Below are 23,930 nucleotides of genomic sequence, written 5' to 3'. Positions count from 1 at the left end.
ACACACCTAATAAGGATCTTAGACTCACTGTCCATTTTTCGCATTCTCAATATTAGTAAATGAAAATATATTTCATTCACGTAAAAGAACATAGTTCACCTTACATTTTGTTTCCCTTGTATATTTTATCATCAGCTATTCTCCTTAATTCTGCCAGCAGATATGAAGCAATTTTTATCAAGGCCACTTTATCACACTGCTCTGAATGACCACAAGACTCTCCTAGAATTTTATATAATCACTGATTTTCATGCTTCCAAAATTCCCCTTCAACCATACTTCACTCTAAGTTCAATTAGTAAATGTACTTCAGACCATACATGGCATTACTCTCCTTAAAACTTTGCCACAGCTTCCATTGATCATAGAGTTACCTGTAGCCATGACCTTTAAGATCTCATATGACCCAGTCTCAGTGAATTTCTCCTTTACCTCTCACCATTTTTGCTTTGCTCCCAGTATTACAGTCTTTCTGGCAAACTTTCAGGAACTGTAATAATGCTAATTTTTTGATGATATCTATGTCCCCTTTTTTGTTGTACATTTTCTTTTTTTTTTTTTTGCTTTATAACAAATTTAATCAGTTATACATATACATATGTTCCCATATCCCCTCCCTTTTGCGTCTCCCTCCCACCCTCCCTATCCCACCCCTCCAGGCGGTCACAAAGCACCAAGCTGATCTCCCTGTGCTATGCGGCTGCTTCCCACTAGCTATCTACCTTACGTTTGGTAGGGTATATATGTCCATGCCGCTCTTTCACTTTGTCACAGCTTACCCTTCCCCCTCCCCATATCCTCAAGTCCATTCTCTAGTAGGTCTGTGTCTTTATTCCTGTCTTACCCCTATGTTCTTCATGACATTTTTTTTTCTTAAATTCCATATATATGTGTCAGCATACAGTATTTGTCTTTCTCTTTCTGACTTACTTCACTCTGTATGACAGACTCTAGGTCCATCCACCTCAGTACAAATAACTCAATTTCGTTTCTTTTTATGGCTGAGTAATATTCCATTGTATATATGTGCCACATCTTCTTTACCCATTCATCCGATGATGGACACTTAGGTTGTTTCCATCTCCAGGCTATTGTAAATAGGGCTGCTATGAACATTTTGGTACATGTCTCTTTTTGAATTATGGTTTTCTCAGGGTATATGCCCAGTAGTGGGATTGCTGGGTCATATGGTAGTTCTATTTGTCGTTTTTTGGGTTTGTTTATTTTTTTTATTTTTTGCTTTATAACAAATTAAATCAGTTATACATATACATATGTTCCCATATCCCCTCCCTTTTGCGTCTCCCTCCCACCCTCCCTATCCCACCCCTCCAGGTGGTCACAAAGCACCGAGCTGATCTCCCTGAGCTATGCGGCTGCTTCCCACTAGCTATCTACCTTACGTTTGGTAGTGTATATATGTCCATGCTGCTCTTTCACTTTGTCACAGCTTACCCTTCCCCCTCCCCATATCCTCAAGTCCATTCTCTAGTAGGTCTGTGTCTTTATTCCTGTCTTACCCCTATGTTCTTCATGACATTTTTTTCCTTAAATTCCATATATATGTGTCAGCATACAGTATTTGTCTTTCTCTTTCTGACTTACTTCACTCTGTATGACAGACTCTAGGTCCATCCACCTCATTACAAATAGCTCAATTTCATTTATTTTTATGGCTGAGTAATATTCCATTGTATATATGTGCCATATCTTCTTTACCCATTCATCCGATGATGGACACTTAGGTTGTTTCCATCTCCGGGCTATTGTAAATAGGGCTGCAATGAACATTTCGGTACATGACTCTTTTTGAATTATGGTTTCTCAGGGTATATGCCCAGTAGTGGGATTGCTGGGTCGTATGGTAGTTCTATTTGTAGTTTTTTAAGGAAACTCCATACTGTTCTCCACAGTGGCTGTATCAATTTACATTCCCACCAGCAGTGCAAGAGTGTTCCCTTTTCTCCACACCCTCTCCAGCATTTGTTGTCTGTAGATTTTCTGATGATGCCCATTTTAACTGTTGTGAGGTGATAACTCATTGTATTTGATTTGCATTTCTCTAATGATTAGTGATGTTGAGCATACTTTCATATGTTTGTTGGCAATCTATATCTTCTTTGGAGAAATGTCTATTTAAGTGCAGGAATTTCCAGGATGGCAGGGGTATTACCGGAGGACAATTTAATTGCAAAGTTCTCTGGGTGAAGGAGCATTAAATGCTGTGTGCATGTGCTGCCATCTGGTGTTTTTTGGTTTTAGTTTTTAGGGGTTTTTTTGCAGTACGCGGGCCTCTTCCCGGACGGGGGCACGAACCCGTGTCCCCTGCATTAGCAGGCAGACTCTCAACCACTGCGCCACCAGGGAAGCCCCATCTAGTGGTTTTTTGGGGAACATTTCTCTGTTGTGTTCTGGCGCTGTTAGCTCACTTGGTGAGGTCTACCCTTTCTGAGCATTGCATACTGCATACTACATACACATACATCTTACATAAACACCCATAACTCCACACACAAAAATTGTGCTCCACTAAGTGGGCCAGTTTGCCCATGAAGTTATTCACAGGTTGTTCTAAATGTAGGAGAACAGATGACAAGGCACATCTCTTCCAAAGAAGGAAAACCACATGTCCCTCCATAGGCCTAGGAGGCAGCCCTATTGAGTCTCTGTTTCCTAGGTGCTTTGGACTGAAGCAGATCTGGGAAACCTAAGGCCTTAGAGATGTAGTTCAATATTTACTAATTATAGACTGAAGTATTCAGTTCTGCTAGTGTGTCATCATTGTTCTTTCCCAGACTCCCAGCACACACCCTAACTCTGCCCCAGTCATGTACTCATTCTCTGGAAAGTCACAAACAATCCAAGTCTAAACTTCTGCAGTGTCTGCCCTCAAACTTCTCTGGACATTCACCCGCTGACGGACATCTAGATTGTGCTATTAGGTTGGGGCTATTATGAAAGAAGTTGCTATCAACATCTGTGTACATAAGCTCTCATTTCTTTTGGGTACCGTAGCTTTGTAGTAAAGTCTGAAGTCAGGGCATATGAACCTCCAGCTTTGTTCTTTTTTCTCAAGTTTGCTTTGGCTATTTGGGGTCTCTTGTTCCATATAAATTTTAGGATTATTTATTTTAGTTCTGTGAAAAATGTCATGGGTATTTTGATAAGGATTACATTAAATCTCTAGATTTCTTTGGGAAGTATGGTCATTTTAACACTATTAATTGTTCCAGTCCATGAACACAGGATAGCTTTCTATTTTTTTGTATCATCTTCAATTTCCTTCATCAATGTTTTATAGTTTTCAGAGTATAAGTTTTTCACCTCTCTTGTTAAGTTTATTCCTAGGTATTTTATTCTTTTTGATGTGATTTTAAATGAAATTGTTTTCTTGCTTTCTGTTTCTGATAGCTCATTACTAGTGTATAAAAAAGCAAAAGATTTCTGTATATTAATCTTTTATCCCGTGGCTTTACTGAATTCATTTATTAGTTCTAATAGTTTTTAGTTTACAGACTTTAGGGTTTTCTATGTATAGTACTGTGTTATCTGCAAATAGTGACAGTTTTACTTCTTCCCTTCCAATTTGAGTGCCTTTTATTTCTTCTTGTCTAATTGCTGGCTAGGAATTCCAACACTGTGTTAAATAGAAGTGGTGAGAGTGGGTATCCTTGTCTTGTTTCTAATTTTGAAGGAAAAGCTTTCACCTTTTCACATTGAGTATGATGTCAGCTTGGGTTTGTCATATATAATCTTCATTATATTGAGATATGTTCTCTCTATAACCACTTTGATGAGAGTTTCTTTTATCATGAATGGATATTGACTTTTCAAATGCTTTTTATGCATCTGTTGAGATGATCATGTGAGTTTATCCTTCCTTTTATTAATATGATGGATCACGTTGATTGATCTGCAGATATCAAACCATTCTTGCATCCCTGGAATAAATCCCACTTGATCGTGGTGCAAGATCCTTTTAATATATTGTCTAATTTGGTTTCCTAATGTTTTGTTGAGGATTTTTGTGTCTATATTTATCAGAGTTATTGACCTATCACTTCTTTTTTTTTTTGTAGTGTCTTTGGTTTTCATATCAGGGTAATGGTGGCCTCATAGAATGAATTTGGGAGTGCTCCCTCCTCTTCAGTTTTTTCTGGAATAGTTTGAGAAGAATAAACATTAGCTCTTCTCTATATGTTTGGTAAACTTTCTCTGTGAAGCCTTTCAGTCCTGGACTTCTGTTTGCTGGCAGGGTTTTTTTTAATTATTACTAATTCACTATCACTACTAGTGATTGGTCTCTTCAGATTGTCCATTTCTTCCAATTCAGTCTTGGAAGAGTGTATGTTTCTAGAAATTTATCCATTTCTTCTAGGCTGTCCAATTTGTTGGCATATAATTGTAGTAGTATTCTTTCATGATTTTTTCTTTCCCTGTGATGTTGGTTGTAATTTCTCCTCTTTAATTTCTTATTTTGTTTATTTGTGTTCTCTCTCTTTTTTTTCTTTTCTTTCTTTTTTTAAAATATGGAATGCTTCATGAATTTGCATGTCATCCTTGTGCAGTGGCCAAAGTGGTCTTAAATTACACATCAGACCAGTTGAACTTAATAGATATCTACAGAACATTCCATCCAAAACAGCAGAATACACATTCTTTTCAAATGCACATGGAAAATCATTCCAATTTTAGTATATGTGTTGCCAAAGCAAGTACTCTCTTTTTTTTTTTCTTAATGAGCCTTGCTAAAACTATCTTTTCAAAAGAACAGCTCTTTGTTTCATTGATATTTTCTTTTCTTTTCTTTTCTTTTTTTTTGGTCTCTATATTATTTATTTCCTCCCTTTTGCTGATTTTGGACTTTGTTTGTTCTTCTTTTTCTAATTCCTTTAGATAGCTGGTTAGGTTGTTTATTTGAGATTTTACTTGTTTCTTGAGGTAGGCCTATAAACTTCCCTCTTAGAATTGCTTTTGCTGAATCCCATAGATTTTGGAAAGTTGTGTTGTTATTTTCACTTGTCTCGAGGTATTTTCTGATTTCTTCATTGACCCATTGTTTTTGTTGTTGTTTTAGTAGCATGTTGTTTAATCTCCACATGTTTGTGTTTTCCCCATTTTTCTTCTTGTAATTGATTTCCAGTTTCATACTCTTGTGGTTGGAAAAACTGCTTGATATAATTTCTATCCCTTTAAATTTATTGGGACTTGTTTTGTGGCCTAGCATGTGATCTATCCTGGAGAATGTTCTATATGCATTTGAAAAGAATGTGTATTCTGCACTTTTTGATGGAATGTTCTATAGATATCTATTAAGTTCAACTGGTCTGATGTGTTATTTAAGACCACTCTTTCCTTATTCATTTCTATCTGGATGGTTTGTCCATTGATGTAAGTGGGGTATTAAAGTCCCCTATTTTTATTGTATTATTGTCAATTTCTCCCTTTATGTCTATTAATATTTGCTTTATATATTTAGGTGTCCGTATATTAGGTGCAAATATGTTAATGAATGTTATATCCTCTTCTTGTATTGATCTTTCAATCATTACACAATGTCCTTCTTTGTCTTTTGTTGTGTTTTAAAGTCTACTTTGTCTGATATGAGGATTGCTACCTTAGCTTTCTTGTCATTTTTATTTGCATGAAATTTTTTTTCCATCCCCCTCACTTTCAGTCTGTGTGTGTCTTTACCTCTGAGGTGAGTCTCTTGTAAGCAGCATATAGATGGGTCTTTTTTTTAAATTGAGATATAGTTGATGTACAATATTATATAGGTTACAAGTATACAACATAGTAATTCACAATTTTTAAAGGTTATACTCCATTTATAGTTATTATAAAATATTGGCTATATTTCCTACATTGTACAGTATAACCCTGCAGCTTATTTTTTACATAATATTTTGTACCTCTTAATTCCCTACCTCTGTCTTCCCCTCCCCTCTTCCCTCTCCCTACTGGTAAACACTAGTTTTTTCTCTACATTTGTGAGTCTATTTCATTTTTGTATTCACTAGTTTGCTTTATTTTTAGATTCCATATATAAGTGATATCATATAGTATTTGTTTTTCTCCAACTTATTTCATATAGCATAATACCCTCTAAGTCCATCCATGTTACAAATGGCAAAATTTCATTATTTTTTATGACTGAATAGTATTCCATTTAGTGTGTGTGTGTGTATGTATATCTTTATCTATATAATTTGTTGATGGACACTTGGATTGTTTTTATATCTTGGCAATTGTAAATAATGCTGTTATGAACACTGGTGTGCATGTATCTTTTCAAATTAACATTTTTGTTTTTTTCTAATATGTTCCCAGGAGTGGAATTTCTGGGTCATATTGTACTTCTATTTTTAGTGTTTTGAGGAAACTCCATACTGTTTTCACAGTGACTGCACCAATGAACATTCCCACCAACAGTGTACAAGGGTTCCCTTTTTTACACATTCTTGACAACATTTGTTATTTGTGTTCTTTTTGATGGTAGCAGTTCTGACAGGTGTGAGGTGATATCTTGTGGTTTTGATTTGCATTTCTCTAATGATTAGTGATGACGAGCATCATTTCATGTGTCTGTTGGCCATATGTATGTCTTCCTTGGAAAAATGTCTATTCAGGTCTTCTGATCATTTTAAAATTGGGTTGTTTGTTTTTTGCTGTTGAATTATATGAGCTGTTTGTATATTTTGGGTATTAACCCCTTATTGGTCATATCATTAGCAAATATTTTCTTCCATTTTGTAGGTTGTCTTTTTGTTTTGTCAATGGTTTCCTTTGCTGTGCAAAACTTTTAACTCTAATTAGGTCCAATTTGTTTATTTTTGCTTTTGTTTCCCTTGCTTTAGGAGGCAGATCCAAAAATATATTGCTATTATTTATGTCAAAGAATGTTCTGCCTATGTTTTCTTCTAGGAATTTTATGCTTTCTGATCTTAAATTTAGGTGTTTAATCTATTTGAGTTTATTTTTGTATATGGTGTTAGAGAATGTTCTAATTTCATTTTTTTACATGTCGCTGTCCAGTTTTTCCAGCACCACTTATTGAAGAGATTGTCTTTTCTCCATTGTATGTTCTTGCTTCCTTTGTCATAGATTAATTGGCCATAAGTGTGTGGGTTTATTTCTGGGCTCTCTATTCTGTTCCATTGATGTATGTGTCTATTTTTGTGCCAGTACTCAGTCTTGTTCTTTTAAATTTGATCAGCCACCCTAATCTTTGGATTGGAGCATTTAGTCCATTGGCATTTAAAGGGATTATTGATAGGTATGTACTTATTGCCATTTTGCTACTTGTTTTCTGGTTGTTTTTGTAGTTCTTCTCCTTTTCATTTTTTCCCTGTAGTTCGATGACTTTCTTTAGTGGTATGCTTGTGTTCCTCTGTCTCTAGTTTTTGTGTATCTATTGTAGGTTTTTGATTTGTAGTTACCATGGGGTTCATATATGTTGACTATATCTACTTGTTTTAAACTGATAATCATTTAAGTTCAAACACATTCTAAAAGATCTACATTTTTAATCCCCTTCTTCATGTTTTGTGTTTTTAATGTCATATTTTACTTCTTCATGTTTATCCCTTAACTGTTTATTGTAATTATAGTTGATTTTACAATTTTTATTTTTTAGTCTTTGTACTAGCTTATTCAAGTGGTTGATCCACAGCCTTTACTATATAGTTGCCTTTACTAGTGGGATTTCTCATTTCCTATAAATTCTTACTTCTTTTAGCCTTTTCCACTTAGAGAAGCCCCTATAACACTTCTTTTAGGGTCAGTTTAATATTGACAAACTATTTTAGTTTTTGCTTGTCTGAGGAATTCAGTGTCTCCCTTTCAATTCTGAATTATAATCTTTCTGGATACAGTATCTTAGATTGTATGTTTTTCCCTTTCAGCACTTAAAATATATCATGCCACTCCTTTCTGGCTACAAAGTTTCTACAGAAAAATCAGCTGATAGCCTTATGGGAATTCCATTGTATGTGACTCTTTGTTTTTCTTTTGTTGCCTTTAGAATTCTTTATCTTTAACTTTTGCTATTTTAATTTTGTTATGTCTTGGTGTGGGTCTCTTAGTTTCATCTTGTTTTGGACTCTTTGTTCTTACTGTACCTAGGTATCTGTTTCTTCAGGTTCAGGAAATTTTCAGTCAAAATTTCATCAAATAGATTTTTGACCCCTTTCTCTCATCTCCTGTGACCCCCTATAATGTGAATGTTAGTACACTTGATTTTATCCTAGAAGTCCCTTAAACTATTCTCATTTTTAAAATTTGTTTTTCTTCTTGCTGTTCTGATTAGATGATTTCCACTATTCTATATTCCAGATCACTTATGCATTCTTCTGTATCACCTCGTCTGCTGTTAATTCTTTCTACTGTATTTTTCATCCAAGTTATTGTATTCTTCAGCTCTGACTGGTTCTTTTTATATTGTCTAGTTCCTTGTTAAAATTTCCACTGTGCTCATCTGTTCTTTTCCCAAGTTAAGTTAGCATTCTTATTACTAATGCTTTGAACTCTTTATCTGGTAAATTATTTATCTCTGTATCATCAGCTGTTTTTTCAAGTTTTTTCCTTGTTCTTTCATTTGAAACAAATACCCTGTCTTCTCATTTTGTTTAACTTTCTCTGTCTCTATAAAATTAGGTGAAACAGTTACCAATTTTGGTCTTGAAGGGGTGTCTTTGTGTGAGAGTGTCCCTATGTAGTCTACAAGTGCCCAGTGGTTTTGGTGGGAGAGCTTGATGTGAAGTGAGCATGGGTTGCATTTTCCCCCAGAGTGTGTTGGCAGCTATCACCTTGGTGAGAGGTGGGGCTAGAGAAGGAGGAGCTAGAGCCAGAGCCAGGTGGGAGCCAGGGCTTCTCCTATGCTCAGCAGCATCACCACCCTATTGGGGGCAGGGGTGGGTTCCAAGGTATTGGAGCAGAAGCCCTGAGGGTCAGGCTTGAGCTAGTTCCATTCCCTCTAAGTGTACACTCTCCCCCCTTCCAGCAATAGCACCTTTGCCTAAGGGGGGAGCAGTGCTGGATCAAAAGGGGCAAGAGTGTGTGCCCACTGTGCATTGGGATGGTCCCAGAATTCCAGTCAGAACTTGGGACAGCTCCCTTTCCACCACCTCTGTGAGCACCAGCAATGGCCCCTTGCTCCACTCAGATGCGGTCCCTGCTCTGTCCCCTCCAGTCCCAGCTCTGTCCACTTGAACTGTGTACTCTCCTCAGCAATGGCAGCCACCCTAGCAGGGAGCTGTGCTGGAGCCAGAGTGCCTTGAACGGATGCTCATCATGGGCTGGGGACACACTGGGGTGGTGGCAGGAAACCAGCTAGAGCCCTGGGCAGTTTCATCTGTTTCTTGGGAGTAAGCAAGCAGGTGCATGAACTTCATGAGAAAAGTCTAGGTTTCTTACAGCCCTCCTCTAAGTCCCACTGGTTTTCAAACCAGCAAAGGGGACTCATCTTCTTTGTGTTGGACCCCAGGACTGGGGTTCCCAGTATGTGGTTCTAAATACTGACTCCCCAGGGAGGATTATCAAGCCTGTGTATTCCCCTTCCTCTTCTGTGTCTGCTGCTAGGGACTCAGGTCCTGGCTGATCACTTCTCCTCCCTTCCTACCCAACTCTGTGTGGGAGCCTTTTTCTTTTTCTTTTCTTCTTTTTCTTCTTTTCTTTTCTTTTTTTTTTTTTTTTGTACAGTCTTTATCTGGCTTTGGTGTGAGGGTGATACTGGCTTCCTATAATGAGTTGGGAAATGTTCACTCCTCTTATTCTATTTTGGAAGAGATTTTGTAGAGTTAATTTTAATTCTTTAAATGTTTGCTAGAATTCTCCAGTGAAACCATCTGGGTTGAAGATTTCTTTTTCAGGAGGTTAATTATAAATTTCTTTTTCAGGAGGTTAATTATAAATTCAATGCATTTAGTAGTTATGTGGCTATTCAAATTATCTATTTCAATTGGGTGAGTCGTGGTAGTTTGTGCTTTTGTAGTAGTAGTTGTTAAATTTATGTGTGTAGAGTTGCTTATAGTATTCCATTATTATCTTTTGATGTCTGCATGGTCTGTAGTGATGTAATAGGGGCAGGGCAGGTGCATGGCTGTTAGCGAGTGACCAGTAGAGGTCCCGCTAAGCCATTGTTAGTGTCACAGTGGGCCCCTCCCCCAAGCTAACAACCGTCAGGGAGCAACTGTTAGTGACCAAACGCTAGCAGTCCTGCTCAGCCATTGGTTGGAATCACAGTGGGCCCCTTACCCTCCCCTTCCTCTGTATAAAAGGAGCCTGAATTTGGATGAAGGGAAGATGTGTTACTGAGCCCAAGCTCACTCTTGTCCCCAAAACTATCTTGTCCCAGTCTGAATTCAGGCTTCTTTTATACAGAGGAGGGGGAGTGGAAGGGGCCCACTGCAGTGCCAACCAATGGCTCAGTGGGACCACTAATCATTGCTTGTTGACAGTTGCTCACTTGGGGGAGGGGCCCACTGTGACACTGACCAATGCCTGAGTGGGGATGCTACAGGTTGTGCCTGCCCCGCCCTTATTACAGATAGTTTTTTTGAGACACTAGTCTGCCATCTTCTCCGTCTGCTAACTTTCTGGCTAAAGTCATTAGTCCTTGCCCCAACAACTCGTCTGCCGATTTATTGGGCTGTCATGCAGTGAGAAGAGTGAGTCTGGGCTTGGTAACAGTTTTGGCAAAGCCAGCCAGGAGCCTTGCTGCTTGTGGCCAATTGCCCTGGCTGGAGAATTTGGGGGTGAGGCCCTAACAGCTGCCTGAACCACTTGTCCTGAGGCTCTTCCCTTCAAAATTCCCTGAAGTGGCACCGGCTGCCCCAGTGCTTGGCAGTTGGAGCAAGGAATCAACATTTGGGAGCCAATGGGCTCCATATATTAGGGTATTCAGCTTTTTCGTTAGGAGAAAAGCCAATTTGTTTTGCATTCGATTGGGGTACCCTGTTGGAGAGGGGAACTGTTGTTGGACTCTACCTGATTTGCGAACTTGTTTATTTGCTTTCGTTTTGCATTCATTCATGATGGGATCTGTGCTTTGGGTATTGGAATTTGTTTGTGTTTTTTGTGTTTTGCTGTTTTTGAATTTATAAATTTGGGAAATAATCCATATGTCCCTAAGGAAAGGCCTTTGGGACATATCTTAAACAAGTGGGCAAAATAGTGCCGTGGGCCTGTGACTAAGAAAGAGATGATATTCTATTGTAAGAGTGTGTGGTCCAAATATATTTTGGGATCAGGAGAGTGATGGACCTTGAATGGCTCACTTAATTATTATATGATCTTGAAATTAGAATTGTTTTGTGAAAGAGCAGGTTAAAATGAGATTCCAATATGTAGAAGCATTTATGCTATTGCATCAGGAGGAAAAGAAGTCAGAGGGCTGTTGTCTTATGGTACAGCAGTCTAAAGGGAAAACCTGTTCTACAAGAGGGAGAGGGAGAAAATGAGACTGAGGACATGTTGTTTCAAAACTTAAACCCCCCTCCAGCAAACCCAGCTCTCCCACTGGCTAAGCAGGCTGCATTGGCAGTTGTTCCAACTGCCCTCATGCCACCAATATATTCATTCCTTTCACCATCTCCTGTTTCCCCTACTTATGGGGATCAATTAGAAGTTTCTGTGTTAACCTCCAGGGCACAGGGGCCTAGTTTGGTGTCACCATCTAAGACCTGACAGGGCACCCAATTTGGACTGGGAACCACTTCCAGAGCAGGCCAATTTCCCTTGTGCCAATATCCTGTAAGAGGTCTTAATGCAGATGGCCAACCAGCTGGGTTTCTATGGGTGCACAAGCCATTCTCAATTTCAGATTGGTTTAATTATAAAAATCATAAACCTACTTACCAAGAGGACCCCCTCTGCATGACTGAACTTTTCACTTCTATCTTTGCCACTCAACATCCCTCTTGGGCAGACATTGTAATGGGTTGCCCAGTAATGGCACCCAGTGATGGCCACGTGCTAAGGGCTACTCACTACCCTGCTCTATTACACTGAGAGGCCTAGACAGCAATGGGTTTGTGAACCCTTAGAAGAGTTAAGGTTGCTCTTCGAAAAGGATAAGTATTGAGATTAAAATTTCATTGTAGAAGGAATTTCATCAGGTTCAAATAGTTGTAGATAAAGAAAGAATTGTATTACTTACTAAAAATTTTAAGGAATATTCCCAACACAAAGTTGATCAATTCCGTTTCACAATCATCCCCTCCTCACCCCTGTTCAGCAGGAAGTAGCCAGAAAGATCATCGCCCCTTTCCCCACAAGATTGTGAAATGGACATTGACAGTGGGGAATTGTAATAGGGGCGGGACAGGTGCATGGCTGTTAGTAAGCAACCAGGAGCAGTCCTGCTCAGCCAGTGGTTGGAGTTGCAGTGGACCCCTCCCCCAAGCAAGTGACCATTAGTGAGCTACCATTAGGGAGCAGCTGTTAGTGAGTAACTATTAACAGTCCTGCTCAGCCATTGGTTGGAATCACAGTGGGCCCCTCCTCCTCCCCTTCCTCTATATAAATGGAGCCCAAATTTGGACTGAGGGAAGATGGTTTTTCTGAGACACTAGTCTGCCATCTTCTCGGTCTGCTAGCTTTCTGATTAAAGTTGTTATTCCTTGCCACAACAACTCATCTCCCAATGTATTGGCCTGTCATGCGGTGAGCAGAACAAGCTTGGTAACAGTGATATCCTCTGTTTCACTCCAGTTTTAGAAATTTATGTATTATAATCTCTAAGAAATATTATCAGAGAGATATTAGTAGTCTTTATTTCCCTTTGTCACTCTTGCTAGAGGTCTGTCAATTTTACCAATCTTGTCAAAGAGCAAACTTTTTGCTCCATTGATCTTCTCTATTTTTATGTTTTCAATTTCATTGATTTCTGTTTTTAATTATTTCCTTCCTTGTGCTAGTTTTTGGTTTATTTTGCTCTTGTTTTCCTAGGTTCTTGAGGGAGTGATTAGGTAAATGATTTGAGATATTTTCTTTTCTCTAATGTAAACATTTAGTGCTGTAAATTCCCCTCTTAGCACCACTTTAACTGTGCCCCATAAATTTTGATATGTCGTGTTACCATTTTTATTTATTTCACTCTATTTAAAATTTTTTCCTTGAGACTTCCTTTTTGATCCATGGATTATTTAGAATGTATGGCTTAGTTTCCAAGTACTTTGGAGATCTTCTTGTTATTTGTTATGAATTTCTAGTTTGATAGCTGGGCAAATGTCTTTCATTCCCTTCTATGCCCTCCTGGACATTCCTAGCTCCCCTCCTGGTGTGCGGGTAGGTGTCACAATGGGACCTTCATGACATCACTGCCCCTACCCCATTTACTGTATTCTGGGAATTGCCTCCCAACCTGCCCCAGCCCAACTCCCAGTCTCAGAGGTACCAATCCAGCAACAGTGCTTCCCTTTCTCTAGCTCCTGTTTCCATCTTACCCCATCCCACCCCCATCTGTCCAGAGTGAAGTTGATTACACATCCCAAATTTGCAGAAGAAAAAAATAACTGAGGTCCAAAGAGTATAATATTGTCACAGGTTTATAGCCCAGATGCACAGATATGATGAGCAGGAACACAAAGAAATGGATCCTCCAGGAGAGTGCCAAGCCTTGAGGACTCAGACAAGGAAAGGAGAGGTACTGAAACCTGGGACTCTGGACTTGAGTATCAGGGTGGCAGTGACAGGGAACACAGGAAATCAGGGTCTCAGCAGCTTTGGGGGAACATGGGTGAGGTTTGACTGAGGGAGCCCATATATTCCTGGGTCCTTGGTGGCCAGCACTAGAACCAGCCTGAGGAAGATACACTGGAAGAGGTGGGGGGGGGGTGCTCTGTCTTTGGAAGACCTTGGTGCTTGATGGGGTTGTCCTGGAAGGGACCAGGCAGGTGGGGTGATGGTTGCTCTGGCTGTGTGAACAGAGTTCTGAGACTCCTCCTGCAGGGGACACCATCTGTGAGCCATCACTGGGTGATGGACAGGAAATAGGCTCCTTTCTTCTTCTTTTTTTTGGACCATGCCATCTGGCTTGTGGGATCTTAGTTCCCCACTAGGGAATGAAACTGAGCCCTTGGCAGTGAAAGTACAGAGTCCTAACCACTGGATTGCCAGGGAATTCCCAGAGGTTCCTTTCTATTATTTTCTATTTTTTACATCAAACTTATTCATTCAACATAGATTGAACAAATAACCTTTAAAAGGTTTTATTTCAGGAAATAGGCACTTCCTCCCCTGGCCTGTCCCCATTGCCTGCCCCCTTAGAAAGCCATTTTCTCCTGTTTGAGCTGAGCCACAAAGATACTCTCTCATATTCCCTCCCTCTCCCCACGCCCCAGCATGGCCAGCTCTAGTTCAAGGCATCCTGCTGTCTCCAGTCTGCTGTGTGTGAGCACTTAGATCTCACAGTTGCTACACTGCCATTCGTTCCAACATTTTGGGTCATAGTATCTTTGCTCTAAAGCAGTGTTTTCCTGGTGAGTGTTTTCAGTAAGCCTCGCTTTGCCTTTTCTTTCCACTTCCTTTTATAGTTTTTTATATTTCTCCCCAGCTGCTTTTTACTTATTTTTGAATGAGGTTTTTTCCGAGATTGGATTTTAGCAGGAAGTTCATCCAAAGGAGGATTGAATGCTGTGGCCTAAGTTCTCATAAATGACTAGAAGCCAAGGTTTTTGTGCGTGGGTGTTTTTCTCTGTTTGAAGACATAAGATGCAGTAGCTAACATGAAAAAACAAACAGAAAAATAACTAATTACAGAAGCTTTCCCAATGTAGCTATCCCTCAGCTCTGGAAACAGACCCTGTGTTAATTCTGCAGGCCCCATGCACCCTCCATGAGTCACAGTCTTGGAAACCACTATCTGGAATTTTATGGTTCTCAACTGATTGCCTTGTATATTTTTGAGTCTGTGAAGTATTCCAGTGCAATGTCTTTACCACAATTTATTTCTCCATTCTTCTGTTAACGTACACTTGGACTGTTTTCAGTTTTGCTTCTTTGAACAAGATTTACCTGTGTTCTGGGACACACATGCAAAGTTTTATCTAGTAGTGGAATTGCAGAGCCAAAGTTCACATTCAGCTTCATTGGATAAAGCCAAACTCTTTTCCAAACTCTTTTCCAGAGAATGAATTCCCTCTCTTCTACTTCCCAGCAAATACATTAATTTTTGCATTACTATTAATCCTTCACTTTTCATCCAGCTGACGGTGACAGGTAACTGTAAGTCTGTTCACAAGAAAAAGTCTCCCCTTCCTCCTCCATCAAAATGTTTTTAGTCAGGGCTTCTCTGGTGGCACAGTGGTTAGGAATCTGCTTGCCAATGCAGGAGACACGGGTTCGAGACCTGGTCCAAGAAGATCCCACATGCTGCAGAGCAAATAAGCCCATGCACCACAACTACTGAGCCTGTGCTCTAGAGCCTGCAGGCCACAACTACTGAGCCAGTGTGCCACAGCTACTGAAGCCTGCGTGCCTAGAGCCCATGCTCCGCAACGAGAAGCCACCGCAATGAGAAGCCTGTGCACCGCAGCAAAGAGTAGCTCCTGCTCACCGCAACCAGAGAAAGCCCGCATGCAGCAACAAAGACCCAATGCAGCCTAAATAAATAAATAAATAAATAAATAAATAAATAATTTAATTAATTTAAAAAAATGTTTTTAGTCATAGCAGTTTTCACCACCCAATATGACTCTCTACATATATTTATTGTTGTTTTCCCCTCCCTCTTGAAATGTAAGTTCCAGGAGACAGAGATTTCCTCCACCTTTTCAAAGTTGTTCTTCGGGTCTAGAACTGTGTAAGGCACATAGTCAGTGCTCAGTAAATAGTTGTTAAATGATTGAATAAATACATGAAATAAATCAGAGTTATTAAGATAAAAACACTAAAATATGTACAACCTTAAAATTAACATGGATGCTTCTGAAGAGACCCAACATCAAAAAGAAGTTTGCGTAATAACCTGGAAAGTGTTCTATTTCCCCCTCTCTCTCATATGGGCTGTGTTCTCTGTTTAGGACTCTTTTCTGGCCATGGATGGATAGTTTTTTGTCATCTGATTTTTTTCATCCCTCTCTATCCACTTTTCATTCCCTCTTCCATTCACAGGCAAACTTCTTGAGATGACAATAGCACATTTTGAACAGTTTTAGCCCAATCCTATCTGATCTCACAACCCACCACTCCATCCCAAGCCTGGTATCCCCATGGCTACCAAGTCTCCCATCCTCGTCTAACTCTTCACTTGTGGACAGGACCCCTGGACCTGCTACTCTGACCTTCTTGATCCCTCTTTGCCCTAGGCCTCAGTGGCACCACATTCCCAAAGCTCCAGCTTAACACATCGCTTTTCCACCACTGGATTCTATTCCCTCAATGTCTTTGTTTAGGATCCTGAGAGCAGAGCCTGGGTGCAGGACTTATGAACATGTGCCTCACTGTGGGCTCCCCGGAGAAACTATAAAGGAGTGAGCAGGTGGGGGTCCCTGCTTGTGGGTGCAGTGAAATCTAGCTTCCACCCGACCCTGGGGTGTTGGGATTGTGAATTGCATAGTCTGTCCTGTCTCCAGACTTTTTTCCCCATCACCCCAGGCAGGCCTTTGCCACAGGCCTTTGTCTTAGGCACTGGGGGAGGTGGCTGGCACAACTCCCTGGTCTGGCAGAAAGGAGGATTCAAGAATGATCCTTCAGAGGATGGAGGAGGGCTGATCCACTAAGCTAAGCCCCCTTAGTCCCTGTGGGGAGACACACTGACCAAGACTGATAAACAGGACATCAGAGGCTCTGGGAGGGCACAACGAACTCTCTTTTACATGAATTTATATGGGAATATCTCCAGGATCAGCCCTGGGTTTTCTCCTCACCTCCTTTTCTACTCTCCCACTCAACAAGCATGTCCCTGCCATGGCTTCAGTTGCCATCTCTACACTGGCCACTCCCCAGCATATTCCCCTAGTCTACGACCTGAACAGTGGCCTGCTCCTGACCATCTCCTCTTGGTTTATTGAGCATGTCAAACTCAACCTCTCAAATATCTGATGTGTAGTGTATGTGTGTGTGTGTGTGTGTGCGCGTGTGTGTGTATACATATTATATATATATATATATATATATATATATATATATATGCTTTTTTTCAATTTTTTTATGTGGACCTTTTTTAAAGTCTTTATTGAATCTGTTACAATATTGCTTCTGTTTTATTTTTTTGGCCGAGAGGCATGTGGGATCTTAGATCCCACACCAGGGATCGAACCCACAACCCCTGCATTGGAAGGCGACGTCTCAACCACTGGACTTCCAGGGAAGTCCCTATATAGGCTTTTTTAAGGTCTGTGAAAGGGCACAGTGGGCCCCGTTTGTGGCTGTATCTCAAGGTTGAGTGTAGTGGTTAAGTGCATGGTAGGCATTGAGCACATATGTGTACAGGGGGTGGTGGGGATGAGTGAAAGAGCTGAAAGGATGGAGAGGGAAAGCCAGGCCCCAGTGAAGGGAAAAACAAGCACCTGTGAGAGAGCAGTGTGTGGGCCTTCAGGGGGACTCAAGGAAGTCACTACAGGAAATGTGGTAAATGCATTGAAAAAAATCTCTTCAATTTGAGTGGGGTCTCTGGGATTAGAGATGGGACATCTATAGGGGGTTTAGGGAAAAAATGGAGCTTGGGATTTGGAATTGGGATGTGGTTGATAAGGAAGTAGGGGATTGAGAAGGATACATGGGGGGATTGGTGGAAGAATCTTTAGACTTTGGTGCAAGGAACCAGGCTGGGCTTCTTGAGAGATTTCAAGTGGGGAGGCGGTAGCAGGTGAGTGGGTTGTGGGATGAGGTCCTTGGGGAAAGGGCTGGAGCTGTGGCCCTCGAGTATAGCTGCTCCGTAGAGACCTGTGTCTATACGATAGCTGACAGAATTGCTATAAGTGGGTTACAAGAAAAAAGGGGGCTTGAGTGTTGGGGTTACAATTAGGAGCCAGTGAGGATAAGTTGCTGGACTGGAGGAGGAAGCGTGAGGCCCTGGTTCAGGGGAGGGTGAGGCTGAGACTTGGGATCTGTGTGTGGCAGCTACAGTGATGAGCCATCCTGATCTGCCCGGGCCCGGGCTGGTGTTAGCGCTGGAAGGCCCACATCATCGGAACCTCCCACAGCCCCAGGCAAACCAGGACACTTGGTGACCATAGTGGCAGCAGGTGTTCTGACGGGGGAGGTGCCAAGTGGAGCAGAAGGTTTCAACCACGTCCGCTTCTTGCAATAACCCGGGGGGCTTTAGAACTCCTGATATTCACTCAGCACCACAAAACAATTACCGCTGGAGCCGGGGAAGTGAGGTCCTGGTGGCAGTAACTTTGGGAGCAATCCCAGGTGGGCCTCATGTGCAGACAGGATGACAACCATGTGGCTACAGCAGGGTTCTAACCTTAAATTCCAGTCCAGAGACCCAAGGAAGTGAGCTTCTCATCAGTACTGCCAGTCAGCATGGGAGGGACTCTTCTGTGGAGCCGCCACCCTGCAGCCTTGTGAGAATCTCTGGGGGTTGTGATTTCAGAGGACCTGCTTGTTAGCAGAACACCCAACACCTGTCCCTCCTGGCACATTAATGATCATGGGCAGTGTGCCAGACAGAGCCCCATGGAGCTTTCAGAAAGGAGGGTGGTGGGGGTCTATGGCTCCACTTCAGTGTGCAGACACTGCAGGTTCTCGGGGGTCCCTAGGGACATGAACACGCAGCGGTATCAGCTGTGTCGTGTGTGTGTGTGTGTGTGTGTGTACCTCCAAAGACACATGGGCCTGGATACATCGTGCTCTCTCCCTGTGTGCACATAGGTGCAGAGCCCTGCCCACTCCAGACAGCAGGGCCAGGTCTCTCGGTTCAGAATATGGGGTCTTGGCCCTGAACGGAGGTGGGAGTTCTCCACTCTACTGGGTGTCACAGACCCACAGTAAAGAGACACTTCCCTCTTCACAGCAGTGCCCCCCAGGCACAGGGACCACTCTGGAGAGATTGACGAGCAGATGGCCTTCAGATTTCACCTACATCATTGGTCCTCCTGGGTCTCCAGCCTGCCCAACTTTGAACTGGAACTGACACAAAAGCTTTCCTGAGTCTGCCTGCTGGACTTCAGACTGGAAATACACCATCAGCTCTTGGCCTTCAAACTGAACCGGAAGATTGGCTCTCCTGGTCTTAAATCTGCTGGCCCAGACTGCAGATTTTGGACTCACCATCCTCCTAATCATGTGATCCAACTCCTTATAATAAATATCTCTCTCTTGTTTATATATATATATATATATATATATATATATATATATATAATATTCTGTTTCTCTGGTGAATATGCATTTTAACTTGAAAAATATGCATTGCTTTATATGCAGCATTAAATGCCGCTTCATCTATAAATAGCTCCTATTTGGACTCAGTCTGGTACCACATTAAACTGCTCAAAACTATTCCGTGATCCTGAAGACACTTGCTTGTCTGGGTCCAGGGTGGGCCAATTAACCCCCACATGTTAACGGGGGCTGGTGGGGCTGTGGAAGCCGCCGTCTCCCACCCAGCGACCCCCTTCCCTGCCTCCTGCCCTCCGTCTCTGGAGGAGAGCTCTTTGGCCAGAGTTGGGACTGATAATTCAAGCACTGAGCGCAGACAGTGGGGTGGGGAGGGGGATGGACGGGGGACCACGCTGAGGTCCAGGCAGCCGGGCCTGCACCCTACAGCCCCATCAGGTTAACACTGTCACACAAAACCTGGAGTTACACGATTTCACGTAACACTCCCGAGGGCAAGTGACACAGATTCTGAGCACCATGGCCTTCTGCATCGTTCCAGGCAAATAGCCATCAGGCGAGGCTCCTTCACAGGTGGCCAGAGGAACAGATTTCTTCCAGGTGTTTCCTTAAGCTCACTTCTCCCAGCCCCACCATGAGGCAAACCCGAAAGACAGAAAGCCCTGTATCCCCAGGGTCCTACCTGGGTCAGACAAAGGAGAGACCGGTTATTCCACACAAAATCGTGATGGAGCCCGCGCCCCAAGCAGCCCGGGTACAGGGCCAGCCCGAGGGAAGGGCGCTGCCGGGTCGTCGTCAGCAGTGCTTGGTCTGGTGGTCTGGGCAGCGTCTCTTTTCACGGAAGACTGGGGCCAGAGTTGCATATATGCCAGTCACGCGTTTCAGGGATGCTGACTTGCCTTTCTCAAAACTAGAGGTTCGAATCTGAGGTATCAGTACAGTAGCAAAGCCTAAAAGCTTGGAATGAACCAAAAAAATCAGTTGGATGCATGTTGGAGAGTCCTGGGTGCAGACCCCTGTGCAGTCTGGTGTGACTTAGCGCTACAAGGTCAGCTGCCCCGAGGCCAAGGCCCCACAGCCGTTCAGTCTCAGCATCGAGGCAGCTCCCGGGAACGGTTCCTTCTGCTCTTTACATCCCCGCGTAAGTGCGTACAGCCTGCGGTTGTCATTCTCGGACTCTGCTTTTGCACAGGAGAGGTGATGACCTCTCAAGTGTGCAAACGGAGGGAGTGCTTTCGCGGCTGGGACAGGGAAAGGAGGTGCTGCAGGGGAGAGACCCTCCACCGGAACAGCCCCTGGGGGCAAGGGGGTCCTGTGTAGTACATGCGGGGGTCCTGGCGGCGGAAATAAAGCTCCCAATAAAAAGGCATCTGTCACCAGCCGCGAATGTCCCAGCACCCAGTGCCTCTCGGCCGGCCCCCCTGTGCACCCTTGGGCCAGTTCTGCGACGTGCTGGGGCCCAGCTCCAGCCTGCCCTCAGCGCACAACTGAGCACCTCTCATTCAGCCACCAGCAACCTGACAACCTCCTGGTCGGCGATCTTCAGCAGTCCCACCACCAGTGCACATTTGGGGTTTTAAACTATTTACAGAAAAGCCTAAGCGCTCCGCTTCTTCATCCCCCCCGCCCCGCCTGCACTTTTCCCTCCCCATAACGGAAGATCAGATCTCTGAAAACATGGATAAGGTTATCCCTGTCTCCTTATATGTCAACTCATTTCATTAAGAAATCTGGTCAAATTATTATTCTAAGCATTCGTTTTGCCAACAAGTTTTAAGTAGTGAAGACAGTGGTCACAGCTGGTCTGAACCACGTGTTCAGCTGGACCACAGGACACTGCTGTCTGTGGGCGTCATAAACGGTCAAGCATGAGCACTTTCATGTGGTCCAACGTACACACTGTCTATCCTGGGGTTCAGAAGTTACAGGACAAACGCCCCAAACCGAAATTTATATTTTAACAATTCGCCTCTTTAGAAAGTATCTGTGGGACCACAAAGTCTGAGCTGAACGGTCCCAGAGGACTGGACTCCGCCCTGCCCCGCCCAGTGCTGGTCGTCAAGCACACGTGCGCCTCCCTCCACCAGGAGCTCCCCTGGGCGCCGCCCCCACACGGGCGGGGTGCCCCCCCAGCCCCCCGGGGGCTGCATACGTGTACACATGTAATTGTTCTCAGTGCACAGTATATTCTTGTGTCCAGAAGTTAAATTTATAGCTGCCATTCTAAAAATACTACTGTTAGAGAGTATCTTTCATTATAATTTGAGAATATAAAAAGGCATATAAAAGCTATAATCCTATATATCTGAGAAAAAAAACTCAGTAAAAAACTGGTAGCTTTTCCTTTCCTGTTATGATACAAAACAGCGGCTTCCAGAACGGCGAACAGCGCCACAAAGGAGCACGTGTGACCCCGCGTCTGCCACGCGGATTTTCGCGGCTGAACCACCAGGCGCAGCTGCTGGACGAGACTTCGAGAAGGATGCGCTCGGCGACGGGAGGGCGGCGGGAAGGGACGACGTGAGGCCCCTCGAGACCAGCGGGGGCCGCCGTCCCTGAGCAGCCAGGCCGGGGGTCCAGGGTGTCGCAGGGAGGCCCCTAGTCACTCTTTGCTGCGGGGTTTGAGTTTACTTTTACCTGCTGCTCAGGCCAGGAAAAAGCTCTATTTCTTATCTGCAATCCTCCTTTTCCTCGTGGCCAGCATGTCATAGAAAGGATCCCTGCTGATACTCGCTCTGGGGGAAAAATGAGAAAGAAACTCGGTTAGGCCAGGAGGGCCGGTCGTCTCCCGCGCGGCCCCGCCCCCTCTGCCCCCACCCCATATGACCCACCCACAGCCCCGGGCCCCGCCCTCCAGCCCCGCCCCCGCGGGCCCGGGCGCACCGGATGGACTTCATCCACTCCTCCTTCTCCTTGGGGCTGGGCGCCGAGATGCGGTGCACCACGTGGTTGCCCTCCACCACCCGGCCGTCCGCCTCCGTCTTACAGGCTTTGATGACCTGCCCTTTGTGGCTCGGGTTATAAAGCTCGAAACAGTTCTGGTGGAGACAGACACGACAGTCACCCGGCGCCGGGGGAAGGGAAGGGGAGGGGAGGGGAGGGGAGGGGAGGGGGGAGGGGAGGGGAGGGGGGAGGGGGGGCGGGCGGCAGGGAAGCTAGCTTACGGGTTTCCGCGGGTCTTCAACCTCCCGGATGCTCAGGTTCTCCAGCGGGATGATTCCCCGGGGCTCCTTATCCTGCGGGAGGAGAGCGCTCAGCCAGCCTCCCCCGGCACCCGCGGAGGGTCCTGCGACGCGACGCGGAGGACGGGCAGCCCCGCACTTGCCCTGCACTTACCGTCGTGTATTCAAAGTAATAGAGGCAGTTGTCGGTGAGGATGAACCAGCGCCGCTTGCAGGTCTTCACGCGCCCCCCTAAGAGCAGAGGGACCCCGTGAGTCAGGGCGGCGCGGGCCCTACACAAGTTAGTGCGCTTTTCAGAAATGCCACAGGGGCCGAGCTGGGTTTTAAGTTTCCTTCCTCGTGGAAAATGTTTCACATTCTGCCCCCCGATTCCGCCCGACACTCAGCCAAATGCTGGCCGTGCTGTGCTGCCTGGCCCGCCCCGCATGCACCCCGCCCGCCTGCGCGGCACCCAGATGAGCGCTTCCCAAACCTGCTTCCTGGAAGAGTTAGTCGTGACGAATGGTCTTACTTTCCCCACATGGAAATGTCAACAGGATGAAGTGAGCGCCGCTGCAGGTCTGTCCAGGACTCAATCCCGCTACGTCTGGGCCATCGTCACATTACTGAGGACTGCAGCTGGCCCTGGGATCCATCAAAATCGATCACGCCTTGGCCCGGGGAATTATTAGATTGAATTAATCTCTTAAGATCTGGGACACACACGTGTACACACACACACACACACACAGAGCTCATCTGCACTTACTCTCTTTACACTGTGGAAAAGAAAATCTTTTACCCTCAAATATACAGCAGAAACAAACTGGTTTCCATTTCTAGTTTTGCTCCTGATACAAAGTTTAAAAACAAAAACTGGAAGAGAAAACATGAGCCTGGTGACAGATGCCCACGATCCACGGGCACAAGGTAAGCAGCGGCTCCCCTGACCCACTTCTTCCCAGGGGATGTGCAGGCAGGCAAGACCCTCATGGCCAAGGGTCATAAACCCGGTCCCTGCTGTGAGGAGCTTGGGGAGCCCAGACAGGGACACGGGGGGACATGAAGGGACATGAAGGTCACCCTGAGGGCCGAGGCACGAGGGCCTGACGTTTGTGGAGATCTGAGGGGGGGGGAAGAGACACGCATGAGGACACCCAGCTGCAGGGAGGGAGCCCCGCCTGCAGATTCAGTGCCACTGAGGGGTCCTCAGGGACTGAGACCCTCACCCCTGCGTCACTGATGATACGTCTGTCCTCGTGACGGCCACAGGCAGGCTGGGTATACGGGGCGGCCATGCGGGGAGGCAGCCTCAGCCATGCCCTGAAGGAAGGTCCCCAGATTCCCCAGCCCCCCCATCTCGCTTCCCATCCCCGTCAGAAGGCTTCATCCCCCCAAAGCCTCCATCCCCTTGAGGCACCACCCAACCCGTGTCTCTCAGACCCATGGGCTGGGTTCTCACTCCCCGAACCCTGCGTG

General features: G+C 44.3%; 1 protein-coding gene across 1 annotated transcript; it reads right to left on the bottom strand.

The window, feature by feature from the left end:
- Positions 1 to 21,407: 21,407 nt before the first annotated feature.
- On the bottom strand, positions 21,408 to 23,749 carry LOC309816774 (cytohesin-3-like; the record flags this gene model as incomplete). The annotated part of the gene is made up of 6 exons (XM_082644547.1): positions 21,408 to 22,025; positions 22,174 to 22,328; positions 22,455 to 22,526; positions 22,627 to 22,853; positions 23,403 to 23,574; positions 23,681 to 23,749. The coding sequence occupies 6 exons, from the start codon at positions 23,747 to 23,749 to the stop codon at positions 21,953 to 21,955; spliced, it is 768 nt and encodes a 255-aa protein (XP_082500673.1). The 3' UTR covers positions 21,408 to 21,952.
- Positions 23,750 to 23,930: the final 181 nt, after the last annotated feature.

This window comes from Mesoplodon mirus (assembly GCF_964341445.2).
Source record: "Mesoplodon mirus genome assembly, chromosome: 15".
In the NCBI taxonomy this organism is placed as follows: Eukaryota; Metazoa; Chordata; class Mammalia; order Artiodactyla; family Ziphiidae; genus Mesoplodon; species Mesoplodon mirus.
The sequence above is the reverse complement of the archived record's forward strand: the minus strand, read 5'-3'. Positions and strand labels throughout refer to the sequence as shown.